The 27967-nt window shown below is 43.8% G+C and overlaps 1 protein-coding gene across 1 annotated transcript; it reads left to right on the plus strand.

Moving 5' to 3' along the window:
* Positions 1-23: 23 nt before the first annotated feature.
* rbm46 (RNA binding motif protein 46) lies at positions 24-27967 on the plus strand (the record flags this gene model as incomplete). The annotated part of the gene is made up of 9 exons (XM_079758244.1): positions 24-171; positions 845-1025; positions 1764-1920; positions 2255-2384; positions 5610-5707; positions 9056-9488; positions 17677-17876; positions 19845-19947; positions 27768-27967. 9 exons carry the CDS (start codon positions 24-26, stop codon positions 27965-27967), a joined length of 1650 nt encoding a protein of 549 aa, XP_079614370.1.

Below are 27967 nucleotides of genomic sequence, written 5' to 3' on the forward strand. Positions count from 1 at the left end.
CTCTTTTCGCAGAAATCGCCATAATGGAGCGGGACTGTGGTACGGATAGCCGGTTGGTGGGTGATACCGACCAGGCGGAGCCCAAAGAGGCAGCGCTCCTCGAACTCATGAAGAGGACCGGATACAGCATGATGCAGGAGAACGGCCAGCGGAAGTACGGTCCACCCCCAGGTAAAGATTTATACATATCCTGCTGTATATAAAATATGTTAATAGTGTAGACATATGTGTACTGGCACTGCTATAATCAGTGTGTGAGAATGTGTACTACTGTAATGCGTGTGTGTGTGTATCTCTACTGCTGTAAGGATTGTTGAGCGTGTGTACTGGTGTAAAGGATGTCAGTTTGTACTGCTGTAATTAGTCTGGGAGTATGTTTCTACTGCTGTAATGAGTGTCTTGAGTGTTTTTCTACTGCTACCACATGAAAATGAGTTCATTGAATAGTCAATGCCAAACTGATGACAGACTATGAATGACTTTGAGATACATTTACACTCCCGAATTATCTTGGATTAATTTATTTATCCTTTCACATACATAATGAGTTTTGTGAGTTTGCATTTCCTAGTCTATTTCTAGGATCTTTTTTTAATTTTTACTGGTAATAGCATTTTAATAAAATACTGTCACAACACTATGAATGTTTGCCTTTTAAATGTACTAACCCTAACCCAGAAGGCCAGAATTAACTTTAATTTATTAACTTAAATTAAAGCTGTGATAATTAAGCTAACCAGTCATTCGATCAAACTGCATATCATCCACTAGGATTGGTCGGTTTGAGGCTGTAGTTCCCCCCCCCCCCCCCATTGAACAGAGCATTATCCTAATTGGTTGTCAGGCTGGGACGGCCCGCCCCCGCCCAGGGGCAGCGAGGTGTTCGTCGGGAAGATTCCCAGGGACATGTATGAGGACGAGCTGGTGCCCGTGTTCGAGAGGGCCGGCTACATCTACACATTCAGACTCATGATGGAGTTCAGCGGAGAGAACCGCGGCTATGCCTTCGTAATGTACACCAACAGGTTAGAGACACAGAGAGAGAGGGGTTCAGCACCAGAGAGAGAGCGCGGTACGGGCCGTGGTAAGGAAAGTTTCTTTGTTTTACGGTAAAATGATCTAGTAAAATGATTAATCCGCCCAGGCTCCAAGCTCAAAGAGGTTTGCTAGATTGAGGACACTGAAAGAGCACAAGCGCAAGATGAAATGTTGAGGTCGGGGAAGCCAGTATTTTCACATAGCATGTTTCTATAATAACTGTTGACTAGGGGTGGAACAGTTGACAAATTGCACTGTTCGGTTCAACACTTTTTTTTGAACAAATGAACCGAACAATACATGCATTGCCCGAACCGTGACTAGCGAACTGAAAGGAATGATGTTTTGCTTGAACTGTTCCATCCCTACCACTGACAATTTGTAACACATTGTTCCCTTGCGTTTTTTCTGTTCTCCTCTTCTCATCTCAAATGTTCTCATCTGCACTTATTCCCTCTCCTCTCCCCTTAACCCTCATCTCCCTCTTCACCCACCCTCTTCTACTCTTCTCTACTTCCTTCTCCTGCCCCTCTACTCTCTGCTATTCTCTCCACTTCTACCCTCCCCTCTCTTATTCTCCTATCCCTGCTCCTTTTTCTCCCTTCTCTCTCCCCTATCGCTTCTCCCCTCTCCCCTATTTTCCTACTCTCTCATTTCCCCTCTCCTGCTCTCCTTCCTCCTCCTGCTCTCTTCCCCTCTCTCCTCCCTCTATCTCCTCTCCTCAGAGAGATGGCGCAGAAGGCCATCCACATGCTGGATAACTATGAGATCCGACCGGGGAAGTACATCGGAGTGTGCGTGAGTCTGGACAACTGCCGTCTCTTTGTGGGCTCACTTCCCAAAGACAAGAACAAAGAGGAGATAATGGAGGAGATGAAGAAGGTACACAGTACATACACACAACTGCTCACTCACTCATGCACTCTCTCAATTTTTTATCTGTTGAGAATACTTGAATTGCTGTCAAAGCCATACAGACTCGACACAGTCCAATACTTGGTATTATATTGTAGCACTTAAGCAGTTGCTTTGCTTATTTTATGAATTGTATGAACTCAAATAATTCTTGTACTTTTTGGGTTACATCTTCCTTGTTGAATGCACTTATTGTAAGTTGCTTTGGGCAAAAGTGTCAGCTATTTAAATGTAATGTAATTAATGGAGTCCCATCCTACTGTAGTCAGATTGACAGATTATTATGTGATTGTTTGGGCAGGTAACAGAGGGAGTTGTGGATGTCATAGTGTATCCCAGTGCTACTGATAAGAACAGGAACAGAGGCTTCGCCTTCGTAGAGTACGAGTCCCACAAGGCTGCAGCAATGGCCCGCAGGAAACTCATACCAGGTATCACTCTACAGGCCTTGACATTAAGCTTTTTAGGCCACTTTCCCAAACGGCAAGTGGCTGTTATGTTTTACTTGCCCAATAGCAAAACATACTTGCCCAAAATGGAAAATGGAGGCCTATTATGAAAATGTATAAAACCAACAAGTATTTGTTGAATTATAATAATTAATTCAAATACAAAACATAGCAACTATGGCTGCAAAGGTGTCAAACCAGTTTATCATATAGGGCCTACTACAGCAATCAGAATGGTAACATTTATTTTTATTGATTTTTGGTGAATATTTCAAACTACTTATTGAATCCTGATTCACTTTAATGCAAAATGATCAGCAAATAATCACCTGTAGTAAGTAACAGCCCACCATTGGCAACTACTACAGCAATCAGAATGACAAAATGTATTTTTATTGATTTGTGGTGATTTCTTTTTATCCACGTGAAGTCTGTGGGGTGTAATTACTCTCCCTAGTCCCTAAAACAGATAGCAGCCGGAACGTAGATTTGAGTGCTGTTCTCGCAAAGATATCGATAGCAACATTTCATTGTGATTTTTGTCGATACGGTGTTCTAAACTGTTCTCAACATACTACACTCGTTATTTAGTGAAATTGTGTTGATGAATCCGATTGTGGGGTTGTCAAAACCGCAATCGGTTATCTTTTACTCGCTGTCAAGACGGACCCACGGAAACTTCCTTTGCCTTTTTGATTCATATCCTGGCGGCGTCTCATTTTCAGGTGTCTTTATTTATTAAATTCCGTTACATTTACCTGGCACTCGGCCAGTTTTCAGAGGCTGAAGGAACATAACAAAAGGGCCTCTTTTTTTCTTCTATTCCGTATGTGGCAGTTGGCTATACGGAAGTGACTGAACACAAATTATTGTTATGATTCTTATTCTCTTGTTTTACCGGAAACTGACGCACAGCGCTGTACTAAGTTCCGCTTCCAGGATATAGGACGTTTATTTTGTAGGCACATTTAGTGTATTTTCTAAAAAGATAAATCACTTGCCCGAACGGGCAACTACATGTCACATTTAAGTTGCCCGATCACAGAGTTCACCTGCCCCGGGCAAGCGGGCAACCGTTAATGTCGAGGCCTGCTCTAGCATACACACCAATACACACTCAAACTCTGTATGAGTCAACATAGCTTTACACCTCTCACGGCTCAGTTCTGACCGATCAGGGCATCTCTTTCCTGATTGGATTGGATAATTCATCCTGCCTGTCAATCAACCGCGGAGAAAAGTAACAAAGGAGGGAGCTGGGAGGGGGATGTTTTTTTGTAGTTTAAACTCAAAGTCTGGCTATTTAATGACTTCATCATGGACTTAGAGAATGCGAGTATGTTAATATTTTTAATCGATGCATGTTTGAATTTGTTTTCTTTATTTCTAAGACGCAATTCGTTAAATTAAATCTGTTATCCTAAATGTGTTACTTGGACATCGTTTTCCTAAGTGCTGCGTTAATGTCGGTCGCCTTTTGCTCCCATCATGGTTGGCCCCTGTCAACACCTAGAGATGAAAGAAACAAGTTGCTGCTGCACCCGAATGTGCTTTAAAAATGGGTTGCGTGTCAAGGTTTCCCCAGACCAAAAGCCTCAGAAGTACCGAAATACTTTAAATTAGCAGACAACAATGTGTCCGTTTGTTCCCTCTGCAAAATTTCAATGACATTTCCCAGCTGCACTTCTGCAATGCGCCAACACCTGGAAAGAAGGTGTACAGTTTCTACTCTGGAAGGAGGAACGACAGAAAAGGCAAAAACACAGTGGGCATTCAATTAGCAGCCTGCTTTACTATTAATAATAATGATAATAATATTATTTTTCCTATAATTTTCCTATCGTACAGTGTGCTGTGCTGAGCTTTCAACTTTGGATGAAATTGTTTTGTTTTTGTTAGAAAGACATGTATATTCAACAGATATTTACCCCCCTGATTGCAGTGATTGGCTCCAAGCAAAGCTGTCGGGACAATAGACAAAAGCCTAACTAAATAACACAATTAAACAGAGATATCTCACTATTCAAAATGGTCCCAATGGATTAAATTCACAGTTTAGAAGTGTATCCCACTAGCTCTAAAACAGTAGACCATTACAAGCTAAAGCCATCAAACTCAATTCTATGCATTGTTGGATGAAAATGGTTAGTTTTCGTTGAGGTTAATAGATGAATCGATAACATAATCAATAGAATATTATGTTTGTGGCAGCCCTAATGTATACTGTGTGTGATGTCTGATAAATGTCCTGCGCACCCACCAGCATCTAATGCTCAGCAGTACCGGCGGTTATCTGCTAGATGGCGACAGAGGATAGACTACTATGTTACATCTTTATGGGGACTTTGAAGTGGAAGTGGACCCTCTGTTTAAGCTTGAATTGAGGGGGCATGTTGCCCCCATGGTTACGACCCGGGGCGACTTTATGATGCTCTTTTAGTAGCCAAACGTGGTTGTGTATATGTGTTTCAATTAGCAAAGTTGTATATGAAATACATCACACACACCATGGTGTTGCAGTATAAATCTTTGACAAATATGAAGCGAACATCAAAATCCGCTGCAGAGAAAACATGAATTTCACACATCCATACACCTTGGCCTTATACTATAAGAGTCTGAAAGGCTTCACCCTCTCTCTGACGCCGTCATCAACAATCTTGGCCCAGACGGAGCAACACACATCCTCGTCGACGGTGTCCCTTGGTCGTGATGTCGAGGAGTACACCAAAAGGCACTTTGATGTCACAAAAAGAACACCTCCCTGTGTGCGGAGCCAAGTGAAATGTTCACATACTGGTTGGCAGAGATTTGCAAAAACATAGGATTTAAAAAAAAAAATAAAAAAGATAAAATAACAATTTGCGTGCAACACCCCTTTAAGTCCACCTAAAAGCGTGTGCTAAACTGCACACACGCCATCACTTGGAGAGAGACCATTAAATTGACTCTCCGCAGTACACAATCACTACAGTCTGTTGGCTCTCCCTCCTGCGGCCAGAGAGCTAATTGGTTACCTGCCGAGGGCCATATTTCACCAGCACATTAACCGCACGATGGTTGTAATCCTCCAATCTTCTTAAATTGCTCCTCCGCCTGCCAGGGTTATGAGCAATGGGGAAATGAGTTACTGAGCCTTGTTTAACCACAACCTGGCACCCACACGTGCTGATGTCCCCTGGGTGTATTTGTGTGTGCGCACAACAGAAACACTACAGCTGTGGGGCCTCAACGTCCAGGTGGACTGGGCAGAGCCGGAGAAGGACGTGGATGAGGAGACGATGCAGCGCGTCAGGGTCCTATACGTACGTTCACGTTTCTCTTTCTCTGCGTTTCAACGTGCACCTGTCGGCGTGTTCCATGTGGTAGTGTCTCCGTGTTTAATAATATAAGTATGTTTGTTTGTGGGGGTACATTTTGTGTGTGTGTATCTGTGTGTGTGATTGTAAGGTTTCGATTTAAGCAACTCACCGGCCTGATTGGACCAGTGTGTTTATTGTTTTGTTGTCCCGACGTGACTTTTTAATGGCCCGGGGTCATATTACCCCTACCACACACAGACACGCACACAAATGTTCAACCATTAAGCGTCAGTTTGAGACCACATGACTGGTCCAGCTTTAAAACCGACGGGCTTTGGATCCTGCAGTATCCAACATGGAGTCTGTTTGATGTGCTTCCTGTAAGTGCTGTTGGTGTTGTTGTTGTCATGGGGACTCATGCAGGGCTCTGAAGTCATCATTTAAGATGCCGGAAGATCCAACGCCTGATGCGTTCGCTACTTAATTCTGGATGCTGCTTTATATAAGCTTTCATCCAAATCCCACTTTCACTTTCTGCGCACACACACCTCTCTAACACTGCTGTTTCCCCGTACCTTGCTCTACCGTCATGTCTCTCCCCTTCTGTTTCCCTGCCTCGCTCTACCATCATGTCTCTCCCCGCCGCCTCAGTGCCTCACTCTTGTCTCCTTCTGATGTGTCCCTGCCTCACTCTACCACCACCTCTCTCCCCTTGCTGTGTCTCTGCCTCACTCTACCACCACCTATCTCTCTCTCTCTCTGCTGTGTCTCTGCCTCACTCTACCACCACCTGTCTCTCTCTCTGCTGTGTCCCTGCCTCACTCTACAACCACCTCTCTCTCCCTCTGCTGTGTCCCTGCCTCACTCTACAACCACCTCTCTCTCTCTCTCCTTGCTGTGTCCCTGCCTCACTTCACAACCACCTCTCTCTCCCTCTGATGTGTCCCTGCCTCACTCTACCACCACCTCTCTCTCCCTCTGATGTGTCCCTGCCTCACTCTACCACCACCTCTCTCTCACTCTGATGTGTCCCTGCCTCACTCTACAACCACTTCTCTCTCCCTCTGATGTGTCCCTGCCTCACCCTACCACCCCCTCTCTCTCCTTGCTGTGTCCCTGCCTCACTCTACCACCACCTCTCTCTCCTTCTGTGTCCCTGCCTCACTCTACCACCACCTCTCTCTCCTTCTGCTGTATCCTGGCCTCTTGCTACCATCATGTCTCCCTAACCCTTTCCCTGCTGTGTCAGTGCCTCGATTTTACCCATGCTCTTTCTCTCCCTGCTGTGATCTTGCCTCACTCTACCATCATGTCTCCGTCCTCACCCCCTGCTGTTTCCCTGCCTCGATCTCCCATCATGTCTCGCTCTCTCCATGCTGTGTCCCTGCCTCAGTCCAACATCATGTCTTTCTCCTCACTCCCTGCTGTGAACCTGCCTCGCTCTCCCATCATGTCTCGCTCTCTCCCTGCTGTGTCACTGCCTCGCACTACGAAAGCTGTCTCTCTCTTTCAATCCCTGCTGTGTCCCTGCCTCGCACTACCAAAGCTGTCTCTCTCTTTCTCCCTGCTGTGTCCCTGCCTAGCTCTACACATGCTGTCTCTCTCTCCATGCAGTGTCCCTGTCCTGCTCGACCCGCCCTGTCTTTCTCTCAACTCGCTTTGTCCCTGCCTCACTCTACCTATGTACTACACTACTGTACTCAGGATGTAGGAGAAGACCTTTTACTGGGCTGCTTCGGAAGCTTCACATGTTCACACACCCAAAGTGATGATAATTATAAAGTATCAATAGTAAATAGTATATAATAGTATCAAGGCTGTATCCCTTCCCAGGTCAAAGTTGGAATTGAGTGATATTGGATTGTTCAGAGTTTTTTGGATCAATCAATTTGAATGTCAGAGCGACATTCATTTTCTAACGACAGCATAGGAAACGCATCACTCAGCATTTCTCTCTTAACACCTCATGAGCTAACTGCCCTTATTTATTACTTATTCAGATATATATTGTTGCGCACGTAGACCAGGTCTGAACGCAGTGCTCTGCAAACGTATTACTTTTAACACTCCACCACTCCACCACCACCACTTTGATCAATTGTGAAATAATGGGCAGGAGGCAGAGCGCTACGTTCAGACGGGCTCTGTGTGTGCTCGGTAGATGGAGTGATATCAGAACTAGGATGTCCTGAAACATAATATCTAAAAAAGCGATGCAAAGTTACGAGGTTTCACCTACGTGCTAGAAAACCCGAGCCGCCAACCGTGTTGAGCAACATGGCCCCTCAACGTCCACTCCCAAAGAGAGGCAGATGGAGGACCCCGCTAGCAGGCGTAACTGACATAGAGCAGCATAAGCCGGCTTTATCAAAAGCAAGGAAGAAGCTCTAGCTTGCCGGTGAACACACCGAGTGTGCGACACTGACAACGAAAGTATGCGACGATAGATAAAGTCCACACAAGCACATGATATCACACATAACCTCCTCAATATATGCAAAGCATATAACCGAAAGGGGTTACATAACGAACAGCACAAATTATCAATGGTTAGAGGACAGGATAGTGACGACGCTGGGTAGAATCCGTGAACATAGTAAGGAACAACCGGTCACTCTTAATCTCAGCCTAACCCTGGAACCCGACCAGGTGACAGGAGAGATAGGCTTAAGCGAAGAGCAACGTTACGAATCGGAACAGCTCAGAGAGACAAGCCTAAAGCTAAGCTGTTGAAGGAGACCCCGACTCCAACACGGAGTGGCCGAGTGAGCCCCTGTTCATGTCCAGCATGTTAAAGCAGACAAGAGGCCGGGGAAGACCGTGACGCAGCCGTGCAAATGTCCGCCACCGATACACCCTTGGGTAAAGCCGTAGAAGCGACCTTGTCTGTGTAGAGTGAGCTCTCACACCCAGTGTTTAGGCTAAGCCCTACTGATTGTAGGCTAAGCAAACACCCTCACATATCCAGTGAGACAGATGCTGCTTAGAGAGGGAGTGCCCCTTGGCAGCGTCACCATACCACACAAACAATTGTGTAGATCTGAACGCAGCCGAGAATTGCACAAACAATCACCAATGCCCGCATCGGACACAATAAATGCAGCGCGCTTCAGATTCACTAGAATGAGGCGGGGGAGGGTTATGCGTTTCTGATTCCTTCATATCAACAAAAAAAAAGGATGTTACACAGAAAAGTTCTAAGTGCAAATCGCTAGAACATAGTGCTGGACTGGACTGAACCGGGGGGGCTATCGGTGCAACACTAATATCTAGTTATATATATGCATGCGGTTGAGACCTTTTTACCTTTGCCTGAGTCGCTCCACCATGTGTTCCCCTGTGTGTGTCCAGGTGCGTAACCTGATGCTGAGCACCAGCGAGGAGACGCTGCAGGAGGTGTTCTCCTGCGTGCACCCCGGCTCGGTGGAGCGTGTGAAGAAGCTGACGGACTACGCCTTCGTCCACTACCGCAGCCGGCAGGACGCACTGGACGCCCTGCACCTCATGAACGGCAAGCTCATCGACGGCGCCCTGGTCACCGTGTCCCTGGCCAAGCCCGCGGGGGGGAGGGACGGAGGCGGCGCCACGTCGAGGCACGGCGGCGGGGCCGGGAACAGAGGCTACGTGGGGAGGAACCCTGCCATGGCGAGGGGAGGCGGAGGAGGTGGAGACAGCCTGTTTCTGTACCAACGCGAGAACGGAGGAGTGGAGGGGAGGAGATGCACCTCCCCGAGGTCTCTGCCGCCATGCCTGGGAAACCCTGTGTACCTGGGTGGAGCAGGAGGTGAGGAGATCAACCTGCACTTTTCATGTATGGCTCAGAGGAAAGATTATCTAGTTGTTGGGAGTCTACAGACTCCCAGCTGAAAGGTTATGGGTTTGATACCCAATGTCCACAGTCTAACTGTAGTCATCCTAGAGCATGAGGCGCCCCCTCACCCCTACCTGGTCCTTTATGAGATATATCTGAAATCACTGTAAGTCACTAAATCCAGAGAGCAGTTTGCTTTAGAACGTTGAACAAAGCTGTAAGGTGTTTTCGAGAGGTCAGTGCCAGGGCCAAGGTTATAATTAGTTTAACTTTGAGCGCAGTTCCAAGCTATCTGTGACTCCCAGGGTAGCGTCAACACTGGGTTGAACTTGAGCTTCAATGCTCAATGGCATCAGTGTCACTGCCAGCCAGGCGTATGACCCCCCTTCTGACAAAACCTATTTGAAATACAACGTCTCAAAGCGGTGCAGAGTGACAGCAATGGTTAGCGGTGTGATGTCCATGTATTGACGACGGACAATAGCAGACCTGCACTGGTTGTCAGGAGTAGCAGAAGAGGTGAAAGGGAAATAGCAAGGAAGGATGGGAGAGTAGAGGAGGAGGAGGAGGGATGAGAGCAGAGGAGAAATAAGAGAGCAGAGGAGAGGGGAGAAGAGCACAGTCGAGAGAGGAGGAGGGAGCAGGGGAGAGAGGAGGATAAGGGGAGAAAGGAAAAGGAGATACCAGTGTCATGGTCGAGAGGAGTAGAGCTGGTTATAGAGGAAAATTGAGCAGGTGAGAGAGGAGGAGAGGGCAGGGGAAAGGAGGACTTAAATACACGCTCGAGGCCCACAAGGCAAACATTAGATTACATACAAGAATACATTACATAAATATAAAAAGGAAAGAAAAAAGGCGAAAAATGGCACTCATGCCGGTGTTCTTAGAAGTTTACTTGACAGAGCTACGGCTTTGATCTGTCATCAGATCAATTATCTATTTTGTAGAGCGGTCCAGCCTGCTCATAAACTTAAGGGTGGGGCTCCTCAACAGGGCCATGAACGTGGTTAGACCAAGTTTACAGAAAGGATCACTGGCTCTAGTACTCCTTGGGGGGGAAAGGAGTAGGAGATGACTGTACTGAATGTGAGCAGCGTAGAACAAGAAATAGCCCTACTAAGTGTCAGCCACCGGGCCCACCTTCTCCCTAATACATTTTATTTATAGTGCCCTTTTCATCCGAAGATCTCAAAGGGCTACATGGTGGGTGAGGAGGGAAACCTTGTACTCAATCCTGGTGAAAACGGGAAGCCATAGGAGTGAGTGGAGGATGGGGGTAATGTGCTCATGCTTGCGCACTCTCATCAGGATCCTAGCTGCAGAGTTTTGTATGAATTGGAGCCTCTGCAGGCTCTTGCTAGGGATCCCGATGAGTAGTGCGTTACAGTAGTCCAGTCTGGAGGAGATAAAGGCATGAACCAGTTTTTCGGAGTCTGAGAGGGAGAGAATGGAGCGGAGTTTGGAAATGTTGCGGAGGTGATAGAAGGAGATCTTGCAGAGGTGGTTGATATGGGATTCAAAAGTGAGTTGGGGTTCCATTTTTACACCAAGATTTGTGATGGTTGATGAGAGGGATATTGGAGCCAGAAAAGCTGATGCTGGTTATGGATGATGATTTGGTCTGGTGAGAGGTGCAGACTAGGATGGCTTCGGTTTTGGAGCTGTTGAGTTGGAGGAAATTGTGCTCCTCGGGATACGTGGTGAGTTTTGACAGGGATGACGGTGATGTTGAAGGTGGGGTCGCAGCTGTGGCATTGACACAGAGCTGTGTGTTGTCGGCGTAGCAGTGAAATGAAAAATCCATGGCGGCTGATGACCTTACCAAGGGGGATGAAGTAGAGGATGAAGAGGATGGGGCCAAGCACTGACCCCTGGGGGACACCGCAAGTGATTGTGTGTGGGTTCAATTTTGAGGGACCCAGGGAGATGTATTCTGTCCGGTTTCTGAGGTATGACTGGAACCAACTGAGGGGAGTGCCAGTGAGTCCAGCGGTGAGGTGGAGGCGATTGAGAAGAATGTCGTGGTCGACTGTGTCAAATGCAGCAGAGAGATCCAGGAGGATGAGGAGGGAGGGGGAGCCAGCGTTGGATGACCTCAGGAGGTCGTTTTTAACTTTTACAAGTGCAGTTCCTGTGCTGTGGGCTGAGCGAAAACCGGACTGGAATATTTCGTAAAGTTTGTTTCGTTTGAGGTGGTTTTGAAAGTGGGTGGCAACTGCTTTCTCAAGTACTTTGGATTTGAAGCGGAGATTGGAGATGGGCTTGTAGTGTGATAGAACTTCTGGGTCAAGGGTGTGTTTTTTGAGCAGTGGTCTGATTATGGCTTTCTTTAAGACGGGGCTGATGTGACCAGTTTGGAGAGAGTGATTTATAACAGAGGTGATCAGGGGACTTAAGACAGTGATATGGGTTTTTACTAGGGAGGTTGGGAGAGGGTCCAGGGCACAGGGTTTCATCTTCCTGATGATGTTCCGCACCTCTTCTGATGAAACCACAGGAAAGCAGTTTAGGGGTTGTGAGATGTCATATGTTGGGGGAACGGTTTTGGTGGGAGGACCGAAAAGAGCAGAGCGAATATGTGCAATCTTCGATGTGAAAAAATCCATGAAGTGATTGCACTGTTCTTCTGTGCTGCCAGTAAGTGGGTGGGGTTGTGGTTTGAGAAGATGGTTGACAGTTAAGAAGAGCTGTTTGGAATTTCCTGGATGGCTTCTAATGGCGTCAGAGTAAAAAAGTGACCTTGCCTCTTTAAGGGGGGAAACCGTGGGCAAAGGACTAGAGAGATGGAGAGAAAGGAGGGGGACCAGGGAAGAGAAGGAGAGAGCTGGAGAGAGAGGACCAGGGACTAGGGAAGAGAGGAGTAGAGAGCTGGAGAGAGAGGAGCAGGGACCAGGGGAGAGAGGAGTAGAGAGCTGGAGAGAGAGGAGGATGGACCAGGGGAAAGGGGGAGAGAGCTGAAGAGAGAGGAGATGGGACCAGGGGAAAGGGGGAGAGAGCTGAAGAGAGAGGAGATGGGACCAGGGGAAAGGGGGAGAGAGCTGAAGAGAGAGGAGATGGGACCAGGGGAAAGGGGGAGAGAGCTGAAGAGAGAGGAGATGGGACCAGGGGAAAGGGGGAGAGAGCTGAAGAGAGAGGAGATGGGACCAGGGGAAAGGGGGAGAGAGCTGAAGAGAGAGGAGATGGGACCAGGGAAGAGAGAGGAGCAGGGGCCAGGGGAGAGAGGAGTAGAGAGAAGGAGGAAGAGAAAGGTTAAGGATAAAGGAAGAGAGAGATGGGGGGCTAGAGAGAGGGAGTTATGAGAAAAAGAAAGGTGTATGTTAGAGGTCTTCCCTTTATTGCTCCATGTCTTGCTCTCTCAGCTCTCCTCTGCCTCTCTCGTTCAGTGGAGGGGCTTAAATAGTTTGCTGCTTGTATGTTTCCATACCCTGCTTTTGTATGTATTTCAGTCCGTTGTCTCAAGGACAGACATGTCTTTATAACTTCTTATTCCACAGGTGTTGACTAAAGATTTTTCTTACTCTTCAACCCATGCCTTATAAACCGATACAAGATTTCCACACAAAAAATGATAGGAGAGAGGGAGATGGAAATAAAGTAAGAGAGGGGAGGGGAGGGAAAATATTATTAAAGAAAGTGTGTGATCTAGACGAACTGAGAGGTTGAATCGTGTGGATAGCTTTAATTTTGCACTCACTTGTGCCTGCCTCTGTATGAACGTCCGTGTTTTACTCTGTCTATCTTACAATCTTATCTTTGTCAGTATTTCTTTCTTTCTGTCTGTCTGTCTGGACTAAAGAACACTCAGTTCGTAGATACAATCCCTGATATGAGTTGTGTGGGTAGGTATGTATGTGTGGGTGTGTTATTGTGTGTGCTTCTGTATATGTATTGGTATGTCATTATCTCTGTTTACTGGTGTGTTGGAAGGTAGGTGGGCGTGTGCTGGAAGTGTTGAGGTGTGTATGTGTGTGTGTCCATATTTGTATGTGTGTTTGTGTGTTTGAAAGTTTATGTAAAGGTATGTAGTTATGTGTTTGTGTGTGTATTGGTAAGTCGTTATCTCTGTGTTGGTGTGTGTGGGTGTGTGTCTGTTTTTGTGTGTCATTACGTATTAGCCCATTCATAGAAGATGAATTCATACGAGATGAGATACACACATGAGTGATATTTGAGAAGAGATTATCACAGCTTTTCCCCCAGCCAGCCTATCATAGCTGTCAACCCGGGTGTTTATCCCACCATGACCTGTCTGTTGCTGTTAGAGACGTGACAAGTTAAGTCCACTTCCATGTTTGGTCTGCTTAAAAAGCTTCTTTCTGCTGAGCGGACCTCACTGGTCTATCCTTGCCCAAGGACACTTGGTCAGGAACTATGCTAGAATGGATAATTGTACCTTCTAACCATCGGGTTCCCGGGCTAAGAGAATCATATCCTTTCTAGGAGGCTAGCTTGGCTTGGTGGTTTTTGCTATCAAACAGGCTTTAACACTGAATGCATGTCTGTCCAATGTGACGGTGCACTTGTGTGTGTTTGTGTGTATGTGTGTGGTCTCATGCAGCAGTGGTTTGTTGGTTTGTTATCTTGTACCTGCATGTTGTCTGTCTCAAATGTATTCAAAGATTTTGCCGGTTGTTAAGACCCCAGGTTAATGTTGACGTTGTCTATGTCCAGATGTATATCAGCTATGATTTTACTCAACTCACCCCCTTTGTGATTTAGCCGCATTCTGAAATTGGAAAGTGGCCATCCATTGACATCCACGTTATCTAAAACAATTGTTTAACAGCACCTTTAGCTGTGTGATGAACAGTGTTTGTAATAACGCCGTTTAAAAGAACGGCGTTAGGTAAATGCGGTGCGTTACTATGAATTGATTGAATAAACTGCGTAATCCGAACGCACCCCTGGCTCCAAACACAAACTGCTAGTGAGGAGACCGGGTGGGTTAATAACGAGATAAGCGATTATGATTGGCTAAGGCAGAGTCATGTTTCATGGTAGCCAATCAGAGCCAGTGTTTTTACACGCAAGCCAGGACATGCGCGCCACACACACACACACACACACACATGCACACGCACAGACCAAACAGATTCGATGAAGCAGTACAAATTGCGAGTCCGGAGCAATCCGATGAAAAGTTGGCATTTTGTGTAGTATTCGGCAGATGTTCCACAGCCTTTGCAACCAAGCAAATAAAAAATCTGTTGGAAGTATATCAGGGCCTTGAATAGGCAGTTCAACCATTTAACACATTAAGGCCAAGTAAAAACTGCTCAAAAACTCCCAAATTCTTTGACATATAGCAACTTTCTTTTTTTACAGTAACGCAAATAGTTACTTTCCCTGGTTACTAGTTACTTTTATTATAGAGTAATTCAGTTACTAACTCAGTAACTTTTTGGAACAAGTAGTAAGTAACTTTAACTAATTACTTTTTAAAGTAACGTCCCCAACACTGGTGATGAATCTGTCCACAAGTTTTGATGCTGAGTTTATTCACCCCTGCGCATGCTCAACGACTTAAAGATTGAGACTGAGGCTATCATTCTTGAAAAGAGTGAACCCCTAATTCTAGTAGGGTATCAACCTTAAGGAAACAACCTCAAAACTAACGTCCCCAAAACATGGATTAAGGAACGCTCCAAATGCACACCAAAACACACCAAGAATAAGTTCTTCTTCATTAGTCAATATTAGGTTGAGGGTTGAATGGCCTTTTCACTTGCTCGATTCATATTGGATGTTCTGACCAAATTCATTTAGTTTGTCTTATTGTTCTTTTTGGCTTTCTTTTACATGTTGATTAATCACTAAGTGCCTGATGTAAAACAACCGTAAGAACCACCAATCCCAAACTAATTTGGTTGTTAGTCATGATGCGTCTGTCCTCCCGTCTGCCCTGAGTTGGAGGTGGCGCTCAGGCAGAGCCTCCACATACACAAGGCTGACAGCGCCAGGTGAAGATAACTCGATACTCAAGGCTAATCAATGTTTTTTTTTTGGTTTTTAGGACCGAATAATTCCAGCCATAAAGTTGAAATCTGGGCAAGAAATCTTGAAAAAAGAACTGTGACATTCCAATTCCAATTGGTCTTTGACAGGGTGAACGAGAATGATTAGTCTGTTATCATTATATCAGTGTTAGATAATGGTCCTAAAATGATAATAATATAGTTTATAGCAATTATTTAAACAAAAGTAGTTATCGTGACAAGCCTATGTGCTGTGATAATGGCTGTGTTTTAGCCGTTTTTATTCTGAATTGTAACTGATGAGCAACCTGTCAATAAGTTTAAAGGGTAAGTGTTTTCAATCGATTGAATGTACCATAGGCATTCTGTGTTCACACGCCACTTAGCATGCCAACGGGCTTAGAGACTGAGCAGTTAGAATTCTTGACTGTCGTGGTTATTTTTTGTTCAAATAGTGATATAACGATATTTTGAACAAAACAGGTAAAGTGTGTAGTTTTAACTCCACGCCACAAGTATTCACCATCAACCATTTATTTAGTTTTTTTTTTTTTTTTTGCTCAACAAAGCACAGCTGTGCTTTAACAACAGATATGTAAGGGATAATGTATAGAACGGCGGTCATTATCGGGAAAATAAGCCCAGACAGGGCGAACAGGACACCGACGTGCAGCGGAGGTGTCTTGCTTCGCCCTGAAGGGGCTTATTTTCGATAATGACCGGCGACGTTCTATACATTATCCTGCTTATTACACGGCTACTTGCCTGAACGAAAAAATAACTTCATGGTGTGTCTTTTTACAATTTATTTGTAACCAGCATTCATAGTGTTGATCAGCAGAGAAAAAGTCAGCCAAAGACGTCGACGTCGCTTAGCAACCAAAGACGCTGGGGTTGACAAGTTACCGGACTATTTGCGGAGTGATACCAAAGACGTCATTAGAGGCAAAAAAAATGTTTTTCTTGACAGCCTCTTCTTTAATTTGAATGATTTTAGCTTGTGTGTGCCTGTGCCCACGATAAATCACACACAAGCTAAAATAATTCAAATTAATGTGCTTTATTTTTATCTTGCACTATTGGAGCACATATACTCTCTTGCGCTCCGCCTCCAACTACGAGATGGTTAGTGTTACACCTTTCCTGCTGTCAGCTCCCAGAACAAGGAGCACAGGGGAGACGTTCCCTCCAGGGGCGATGATCTCTCGGGGGCAACACCCTTCACTTTGACCGGCAGTGGGTCTGCTTATAGGTCGGAATATGGTCGGAATGAAGCGGCCACCGATTCTTGCTGGGTACTTAATTCTCACACACAACCGGACTCGATCATCGATTCACTAAACTGACATGCGCGCTACCGCTCGCTCTGCTCGCTCGTCCACACACACACTGACGTCACACACACACACACACACACACACACACACACACACACACACACACACACACACACACACACACACACACACACACACACACACACACACACACACACACACACACACTGCCAGTGATATGCGCACCAGATACTTTCTCGTGAGCACAAAATACTTTCTCATGCTCACCAGATACTTTCTTGTGCGCACCAGATACGATTTTTTTTACCCCATGTCCCTTTACGGGTTCCGTACTCTCTACCACTGTGTCCGCCATGTTTTTGTTCAAAGTTTGTTGCGATGCGTAACATGGGTGGGAGAACACTACGTACATGTAAGGGGCGGGATTGAGCAGCTGAACATGGCTTGTAGGCTCACAGAGCAGCGGTCGGCCTTATAAAATTTGCACTCGCAAGGCAACATCAAAATAATATATAATATACCGGTATGGCGATATTGTATATCTCAACTACATATCTCTTTCAAAATTATACTGGTATAAATTTTACTACCGGTATATATCGCCAAGCCCTAATCGTGGTCACGAGCACGGTTGTAGATTTTTGATCAAACTGGATTTCTTAATGCTTCGACCCACCGGTTGCATGGACTGGCTCCTGAAAACCCTACTTAAATGTAGAGTCTTGGCAAACTGGCCACATTTAAATGCAGATTAAGATCTTTGAATTTTATTCTTTGTTTGGTCTCAGTATTACTTTAAAGTCTCTTGGAGTAAAAGTGTCTAAATGCAAAGTGACCGGATGGGAAAATAATGTCCACATCTCTAACCCAGGGCCTGTCTCTCCCCAGGGTCGGGAGATGGGGCTGAGAGGGTGTTCCCCTTCTCTCCTGGTACGCCCCTCTCCCCAAGCAGCCTGCAAGCCCTGAAGCCCAGCCAGATGTCCAGTGCCGTCAGCCTCCTGGAACACTTCTGCTATCTGCACTCTTGGAGCCCTCCAGACTACTACCTCTTCTCCACCCCTGGGCCCAAGATGCTGCTAATATTTAAGGTTAATATATAGTATATTTATAGAGCTGCAATACTAATTGCACTGCACCTTGAGACCCAAGATGCAGGTTTTAAAAAATATAATTATATATTATCTATTTATAACTATAAAGGAAGAATATAAAAACAATCTCAACACACTGCTCAGATACTATATATCATTCAGTTACAAAAAATCCATGACTGCATATATACAAGGTCAGACAATACTTACTCATTGCTTGAATCAAATATTGTTCACCCAACACCATTATTTAATAATAGCATTACTAGGCCGAGAGAATGAGACAGCTAGACGTATTATAGAAGAAGTTGTTCAATTTCCCATTCAATCAATTTCCCATTCAGCAGACCTTTCGTGTCGCTTTGTAAGAGGACAGAGATGACTTGGTTGATTTGTACAATATGTCTCTTTAAATGACCTTATTTTATATAAATTTTCAGCTTGATGAGGCATTTTTGTCCCTAGTGTCCCTACTAAAAACAACGCTCTTGGCAGCAAAGATCAACTACTACTCCTAAATATATCAAGATTAAGAGTATTAATCCAGAAAGATATATATATATTTTTAGTGCTGTCAGTTTAACGCATTATTAACGGCGTTAACGCAAACCAATTTGAACGGCGTTCATTTTTTTATCGCGCGATTAACGCTCTTTTGGCTTGGCAAATGTTGTAGTTTTTTCACCTGCTGTCTAGCAACAACTAGTCACGTTAGAAAAATTACAACACCATACCGGATCTAGCTACACCGGAAAAACAACAACAAGCACGCCACACGAACTTGTCGGGGCAAGCAAGGATACGGAGCGGATGAAAAACTCCTTTAAAGTGTGTGTGTGTTTGTGTGTCACTCTGTTCGAGCCTGCACGAGAGTTCAATGCTGTTACGCCTTTCTGACCAATCGCAGTTCATGGCCCACCTGGGCTGTACCACTTCGGGAGGGGCCGCTCAGTTACTCCCCTCTAGACAAAATCGACTTGGTTGCAACATTGACAGTTTGTAAGTGTTGCATCTGTTGAGTGAGTGAGAGGTTGCGGGCGCACAGCTCAGGCTGCTGGACGGCGCTGCAAGGAACTTTTATAAACGCAATATTGTTATCCCGCAGTAATCAGCCCGACAGCCCCGAAACGTTAACGGCCCACCGGGAATTCTCCCGACTCTCCCGATAACCACTCCGCCACCGTGTGTGTGTCTGTGTGTGTCTGTCTGTGTGTGTGTGTGTGTGTGTGTGTGTGTGTGTGTGTGTGTGTGTAGGCGTTATTCGATAGCCTGGTAATGTGTATAGGCCTATGTACGGTAGGAATATTCATACTGGTTTAAATAATAAATGTTACAGTATTTCCCATCTTTGCTGAGCAAGAGTTTTATTCGAAAGTTCAGTGATTGAAACAAATTAAAGCCTGGACTATTGAAGTTTTACGGTAGGCCTACCACTGTCATGCACCTACCCGATGTCAAGTGGACCGGGTTGAATTCACTGCGGGTCTCTCTTATATCCATCTTACCAAATATGTTTTATTACTGTCCTTCTCAACACTCTCTGATCTCACTAAAAAACTAGCAGCACGAAATCAAGGGATATTTAGAATAGGATAGGATTAAATATAGGATATTAAATAGGATTAATTTCGAGTTAACTATGACATTACTGCGATTAATCGCGATTAAATATTTCGCTTGACAGCACTAATATTTTTATAACAACCGTGTTGTAAATCTTCCACAGCAGATCATAGATCCAGCGTGAGGTTTACTGTGTGTCAGAGAACATGTGTCATCTATATTGCCCTGTTGTCTGCACCTTCATTACTCTACCACTATGATGGATGACCACACTCATATTTTATACTTGTGGCAATCCATCAACATGCACACGCCCTCTGGTCAGTGTGTGTGTGTGTGTGTGTGTGTGTGTGTCTCTGTGTGTGTGTGTGTGTGTGTGTGTGTGTGTGTGTGTGTGTGTAGGTGGTGCTGGTCTCTACCCAGAACAGCTACTTGCCAGACAAGCTGTGTGCTCTGGTGGAGGATGCAAAGGAGCTGGCCGCACAGCACGCACTCTGGAGCCTCGGTACGCACACACACAAACACACACACGCACTTTGCATCCTCGATACACACACACACACACACACACACACACACACACACACACACAAGCACTCTGGAGCCTAGGTAAGCACACACACCCACACACACACTCTAGAGCCTAGGTACGCACACACCCGCACACACACTCTGGAGCCTAGGTACGCACAGACACCCACACACACACTCTGGAGCCTAGGTACGCACACACCCGCACACACTCTGGAGCCTAGGTACGCACAGACACCCACACACACACTCTGGAGCCTAGGTACGCACAGACACCCACACACACACTCTTGGGCCTAGGTACGCACACACCCGCACACACTCTGGAATTGAAGTTTGTGCAAGAGCTGTCAATCATACTCTGATTTGATTGACCCATCCGAATTTCATTCCTTATTATTTTTGATATTCAATTTTAATTTTTAATGCTCAAATGCTCAGTTATAACTATTTACTCTACACTGTACACACAGGATTATGCATTGCCAATGCCTCTATCAGAATGTGGTTGTTAAAAGTTGTGTCTACTAGAGAGCATTCTATCAATAAACATTTTTTTCTTGCTAAGTAATTAATAATATTTGGACATGATATCATACTAACGTTTTCTTGATGGCATTAATTTAGTTAGCTGCGTTGTCCGGGATGATGGAGAGACCTGATTCATGACGCACATTGTAAAGCTCTTTTACATAGAATGCAATAGTACGCTGTGATTTTTATCATTCAAGAACAAAATAAAAACCAACAAATCATTTAGTTGAATTGAACTGAACACGTAGGTTGCTTTGGATAACATGCAGGTGTGCAGTTGTCTTTAACAGTTTTCTTTTGGATACCAACTTTCTACCAAAGCGTGAAAGCCTATTTCAGTTTTTTTTAACAGGAAAACAACCTCAAAAACAAACAGCTCCAAAACATGCATTTATTAAAGAGTGCTCAACATAATCCACCTCAACCGCAAACTGCCATTCCCTACACTATTTAGATTAAAAAGTAAAACTCCAGTATAATTGAATCCTCTAAATACATAGGATATGTTGGTGAAAGGATGGAGCATAAGCTTGTCTTTACTAGGCTGTATAGGAGTATTCTATCTGTCCTTTCCCGGCGCAATTATTATAGAAATAGGCTGCAATATGCGCATCACGGATAATGTAAATAGTTTTTAAAGTGTGTGGAAAACTTTATTGTTCATCAGGCGTGACGTGTGAAAAGCATTTAGTTTTCACATGCGGGTAGGCCCAGGCGAGAAGGGAGAGATTCGCTTACATTAGCCAAAACATAAAATTTATCCCAAAAAAAGGAATTACGCATATGGATAGTAATTTCAGCATTCGTTTAGTATAATTTTCGACTCATGAAAATCGTTCAAATAAGCCTAGTACTAGTGCGCGTACGCACGCACACTGCAAATTAAACAATCCCACACAAGTGGTGCTTGATTACAGCAATTCATCAGGTCTTGTTTAGTAGAGTGATTGCATGACTTGAATGACAGTCGCGAATTTGTTGTGACTGTCACTAGTTAATCACACTCCCTTGCTGTACTCTCTCTCTTGCTCTCACTCTTGCTCTCACTCTCTCTTGCTCTCTCGCATTTATTCACTGCCTGACAGTGAAGCACGTTTCTTGTTGTGACACTTCCGTATTTAATTCATTTTATTTTAATTGATTGTCTGCTATTGGAAGCCTCAATTTCCTTCGGAATCAATAAGTATTTTTTTCATAATTTTGTATTTAATCTACAACAATAAATAAGTCTGTCTGTGTGTATGAGATCCTATTTAGTGTCAACACAGCATATTGAGATGAACACGCATAGACTTTTATGTGCACTGGCACTGAAACGTACACAAACCTGCCAGCGTAGGTGTGTGTTTGCGAGTTGTTTATGTTGTGAGTCTCTTAATTTGTCTTTATTGTTGGCATTATATATTTTGCATATAGAGTGTTTTTGAATGATTAAGATACCTCTGGCTGTTGGTGTGTGTGTGTATCCTGCAAAGACTAAAAAAGTAAGGCACCCATTTGCCTACACAACCCTGTTATGAAGCCTTAGACTTCACATAATGGGAGTGAGATTTTTGCAAACAGCAGCGGGAATGATCCTTATTCTCCCCGTCGAGGGCGGGAATTGAATGGCTTTCTCGCAGAAGTCTTCGGGCAAAACGAATAACTAATAACACTAATAACAAATTCTCGGCATACCGAGAGATACAACTTTCCTTGACAGCGGTCATTATATGCTTAGCAACTGTGAATTCTCAAAAAAGTATTCACCACCGGAAGTTGTGAAGGCCCATGCAAGTGAACGGAGCGTTCAACAGCATTGAGAAGAGCCGTGTAATAAGTAACGATAGTCACATTCATTATTCGATATTCTACGTGACTCAGAGTATTCGACTATTCGACGATCGTTGCCCATCCCTACTTAAAATTGCCCGACTCTCAATAGAGGGAGGCTATGTTTAAACACAAATATATAGCCTGTTCATTGATCTGGGTTATAGGATTTAACCAGCCTGCATCTCACTGGAGAGCAGGCTTCATTCTCCCCGTCTGTTGGTTTTATTTTGTAGATTTGCATACATAAGATATAATAACATTATTCACACATCCCCCTGGTAGTTGAAACTATTATAGTTTCAATAACCCCATAGGACAAGGCTGCTCTCTGCTAATTCCTTCTGCTTTATGTGAAACAAACTGCTGGCTCCACCGCTTGGAAAATGAGCGAGAGTGATTTCCAAATTACTTATCTCTCTAAATGGCATAACCCAAGTGTTGCGTAGCTAAACGATTAGAGCCAGAGTACTGACATATCAACATAGTTCTATGGGAATCGAAAACCGAGCTTTCTTTAAACTTAGACCTTATAACAGCGCTGTCCGCTGTAGCTGGACCTCCGGGCTGAGCTTGGGAGAGACGACTTGAAACTGTTTACCCTACCTTTGCAAAATTGGGATTTAATTGTCGTTGGTTTAATTTATTTGTCCCACTGATGCAGTGATCAACTTGTTTCCATGTGTGCAATGATAAATCCCAATCAACAATGAATGAAAAGTATATTCTGCGGTTGTTTAATAATTACATGGGCTGTTGTCAAAGCTGTTTTTAAGAAATAATGGAAAAAAATGGCAGTAGCTGACCCACACATTCTGAGTTCCAGAATGTGTGAGTGTGTGTCTGTCCGTCTGTCTGTGTGTCGTCTCTAGCCAAGTCAAGGGGCATGTCCAGGCGTCTTGGGTTGGCAATTGCCCCCAACATTTAGTTGTCACACAAAAGTTACTCCCTATTTAGCACACAGGAAGTTCATTTAATTTGTCATTTTTTAATCATGTCATTATAGACTTTGAGTAAGCCAAACCCCTCCCCCTTGCCCAAAGCAAGACATTAGCTTTATAAACACTGCAATTAAGGCTACACATCAACACATATACACATACACACTTACTGTACAAACACACACATGGATATACAGACACGTTACACATACACAAATACATACATGTCGTATGCACCCATTATCCATATGCACAAATTTTGCAGACACAAATATACACGCACGCACGCACACACAAACCCTCCCTGGCTGCATGTGGGAGTTTGATTGTGATCCAGGAAGGGTTTTGCTCATTGTTGAATAAACAGCAACACTCCTCAGGGCCTGTATTTGAATAGAACATGCTACATATAATTCATGCTGTTATATAATCTTCGCGCACACACATTGTGTATAATGTTGCGTGGATGTCATATTTGACACGTATGTTATCGTAACATGTTAAAACAGTTCACTAAACTGGGGATTCATGTACAAATAAGCATGCATGCAGAAACAGACCAACATAGATATAGAAACACACATCTAGAAACAAACACACACACTGTATTTGGAGTTCAAGGTAGTTTAACATTAGTGGAGATAACCCAGAGCTTCGTTAAGCCTTCTGATGAGCCAGGGAGGGGCGTGGATTATGATCTCCAGGCTGGGATGTATTCCAACACAGGGCTGAAGGTCTCGACCCCGATAAGAAATGTAATCTTAATAACAGAGAGAGAGAGAGAGTGATGATAAGTCGATTATATTTGTATAGCCCATAATCATAGATACAGTCCCAAAGGGCTTCACAGGCAGTAGACATATCCTAACAAAAGCCCCCAGAGGGAAAAAACTCACTCACTTAATTATGAAGGAAGACACCTTGAGAAGAAGCGCAGAATGGGGGAGTGCTTATTACTCCCATAATTGACATACCCAGTAGTATTACAAGCAAACATTTTAAGAGCAATTTAAAACAAATTAACATTTATATTAAGGTCCTTCAAGTAGGATGGTGCTGATGTTGGAAGGATTTTATAGGTAAGCAGCAGAACCTTAAATCTGACATGGCATTAATTGGAAGCACGCAGAATAAGGAGAGAAAAGCAATTAAGTGGTCTAATTTTCTTTTTCTAGTGAGTCTTATCAGTGGTGTTCTGAACAAGCTGGAGGCTTTCCGTTGTGTAGTTCAGTAAACCGCGGAACAGAAAATGACAGTAATCTGGTCTAGACGATTTAAATGCGTGGATGAGCGTCTCTGTGGATACCGTTGGTCTAATTTTAGCATTGTTTCTAAGATGAACAAAATTCAGTTCTGGTAATACTTTTTACGTGTTCATCAAAAGAAGGCATAGGGTTTAACAAGACAGCAATATTTCTGACACAGGAAGATTTCAGAGCCTTCAAAACACAGTGTCACGTCTTCAAACAGTGTTTGTTGTTGCTTGTGGCCGATGATTATCAGCCCTTGTTTTCCATGTGTTAAGCCGCAAGTAGTTTTGGGACACCCATCCTTTAATTGCAGTCAGGCAAAATTAAACCTTCTGGATCAGGGAGGAGCTCATAGAGCTAATAGGAATGCAGAGTAGAAAGGCGACAGGAAAACATTTAGTTACAGCAAAACTCCATGTAACGCCAACCAGATGCCTTGATTCTCACGTGTAGTTCAATAAGAACCAACCAAAGGCCCTGTCTCACCCATCTTCTTCGAGGAATTATAAAGATAGGATTTTACCTTATTGATCCCAAAGGGTACATGGGGTGTTTGGTGATGCTTGCAGCTAAAAGAGAGGAAACATAGGTCAGGTTGTTGAATAATATATGCAGTCAGAGAGAGCGGTACCTTCCTATAGTAGGGAACATTGGAGTTCTGTGCGTGTGGGCGGGGAGGTTCAGGCTAGCCTGTCAGTCTGCTAATGCTAACTGACCAGAGTCAGCCTGAGGGCATGCCTGCATGCTGTATGATGAACTCAATAACACTAAATAATGATAAAGAAACTGTGTGTTTTCCCACATGGTTAAGTAGCGACCCAAAGCTAACCTGACGGCTCTGACTTAGTGGTTAAATCCCGCCTGTGGGGGAAAGTCAACGGGAACTGGGTCTTTAAAAAGTTGTAAACTAAACTCTTGTCCCCCTCAATATACCATTATTCCCCCAGCAGACATATAGGTAAGTAGTGGGAAGGGAAAAGCTAGTATTCTGCAAACCAGTGTTTCCCAAACTTTTTTTCTGGGGACCCATTTTTTTAGGCCTTATCTATAAAATCGTGAGAAGAACAAATTTGTGCATAAATTAACATTCCTGAAAGTTTTCACTGCCAATTCCCCATCCCTTTATATATGAACTTAAACCAGCCATTTTGAAGAGATGAATCACAACTCTGTTTTAATCACTTTTTATTAAAAACATAATCCACTTATTAAATACTTTATAAATGAGACCAAAGAAATGCATTTAGGCAGAGTTAACTTCTCCTTGTTTTGGCTATCTCATTGTTTTTATTTCCTCTCATCATTAAAACAAACACGATGTACATTAGCCTTTCAACTAGATTCAATGTTATATGTAAAATTATCAGCACAATACAAACATTCAGTACTATCAAAGACATGGTTCTTGTTGAAAGTTTTTTTAAATGTTAATGTGAACAAAAAAAATCTCCCGCGACCCAATGTGGGTCGCGACCCAGTCTTTGGGGAAGACTGCTGTAAACCATGAAAATTCAATAGGTAGTACTTTGTTAAAGGTCCCATGGCATGCTACTTTATGGAAGCCTTAATATAGATATTAGTGGGCCCCTAACACAGTATCTGAAGACCCGAAATTCAGCCGTGGTGCAGAATTACAGCCACTACGAGCCAGTCGCACATTGAGCTTTCCCCATACGCGCTTTTTCGGTGTCTGTAGCTTTAATGCAAATGAGGAGGAGAGAGGCGGGTCAAGGAGGAGGGTGGGGGTGTGGCCCTGAGCAGCTTGCGGCCATGCTACCATGCGCTCTGTTTACAGTGGATGTATCGCATTGGCGGGGCGCACACAGCCTTTGGCCGTGTTCTATAAATATTCTAGAACACTCCGGGTGATCCGGCGGGAGTCCTGGAGCTCTATATCTAAATAATATCATACTATACATAGATATCTACATCATATAATATATATTATCATGGCCAAAAGCTGTGTACGCCTCCAGACGATATTATGAATCTCAAACGACTGCGTCGGGTTCTCCGACGTCTCTGGTTCTTCCACTTCCACATCAATCTGTGGGGAGCATAGGTAGGCTAGGGGAACTCATATTAATGTTATAAAACCTCAGAAAGTGAAATTTTCAGTCACTTAAACAATTCCATTTCTCCACTCGGGTAGCATTTAGATTGCATTGAGATTGATTTGTTGTCACCATCTGAGCTTGTCTTGTTAGCACTCCGGATATCTTCACCCAATAAAACACAACCATGCCTCATTTTGTTTTCCAAAAAAAAATATGAATGTATATGATATTCATGATCTGTAACCTACATATATAAAGCTAAAAATAAGTTTTCTAAAGTTCATGCATATAAGTACATGACTTACACTCGTATAGTAATGATTATTTTAAGTATATGCATACTTTATGTCCACTTGAGCGTATGTACAAGCATTTCTTTGCACAATTGTATTATTTATAATTTTTTGTAAACAATATGCTATACATGCTTATTGGCTTAAAGTTCTTAAAAACATACTATAATGCAGGGGTCAGCAACCTTTTCAACATGCAGTGCCAGTTTGACATTTTCTCGTTAATGAGTGTGCCTTAAGCAACAATATATAAAAAATTAAGCTGAATTATGACAGCGACCAAAAACATTTCCAGAAGACCTGGAATTGTACTATTTTTATATAGTCCACATTCATGCATCAACATTTTAAATGTTTTTTTGGTTATATTTGCAAAATGGGCTTACAAATTATAATAACATATGTCCCATCTTAAAACACCATTTTCAGAAACTCATTCAAAAACATATTTCCACTGTGAGAAATGTAAAAAACAGAATATATGAGAATGTTGGAACCATCCACATCAATATCTTTAAGACATGTACAGCTTTGTAAAACCATGTGAAGGCGATGCATCGGAAAAATGGTAGTAATGATTATGCTGCCGCAGTGTGCTGTGAATTTTTTTAATAATAATAATAAAATAAAATAAAAAAATGTTTTTTTTATTTTTTTTATGCTGCCCCGTGCCAGTGGTGGCACGCGTGCCTAGGGTTGCCGACCCCTGCTATAATGCTTTATATTTTTTACTCTGATTTATTCTATTTCTTATTTCCTTTTATCTTGAGCAGAGTGATTGCAACAGAAACAATTTCACCCAGAATCAATAAAGTAATCTGAATTTAAATGTCTCTCCAATCCCCCTCTCTCTCCCTTTCTCCCTGTCACTCGCTATCTCCCCTTCTGTCTCTCTTTCTCTCTCCAGATGGTTCCTGGCTGTCTGGTGATAATGGTCCTGGTTCTCCAGCCTCCCTCTCTCCCCCTCTAAGTGCTGTCGGGGTGGGCTACAGCTCTAGAGCCTTGACCCCCTGTTTTACCTCCCCGTACCCCAACTCACCCCTCTCTCCCCTGCTGCCCTCCCTCTCTCAAAGTACCTACACCACCCTGCCGTCCCCCTTCTACTGA

Source organism: Pollachius pollachius (genome assembly GCF_949987615.1).
Source record: "Pollachius pollachius genome assembly, chromosome: 20".
In the NCBI taxonomy this organism is placed as follows: Eukaryota; Metazoa; Chordata; class Actinopteri; order Gadiformes; family Gadidae; genus Pollachius; species Pollachius pollachius.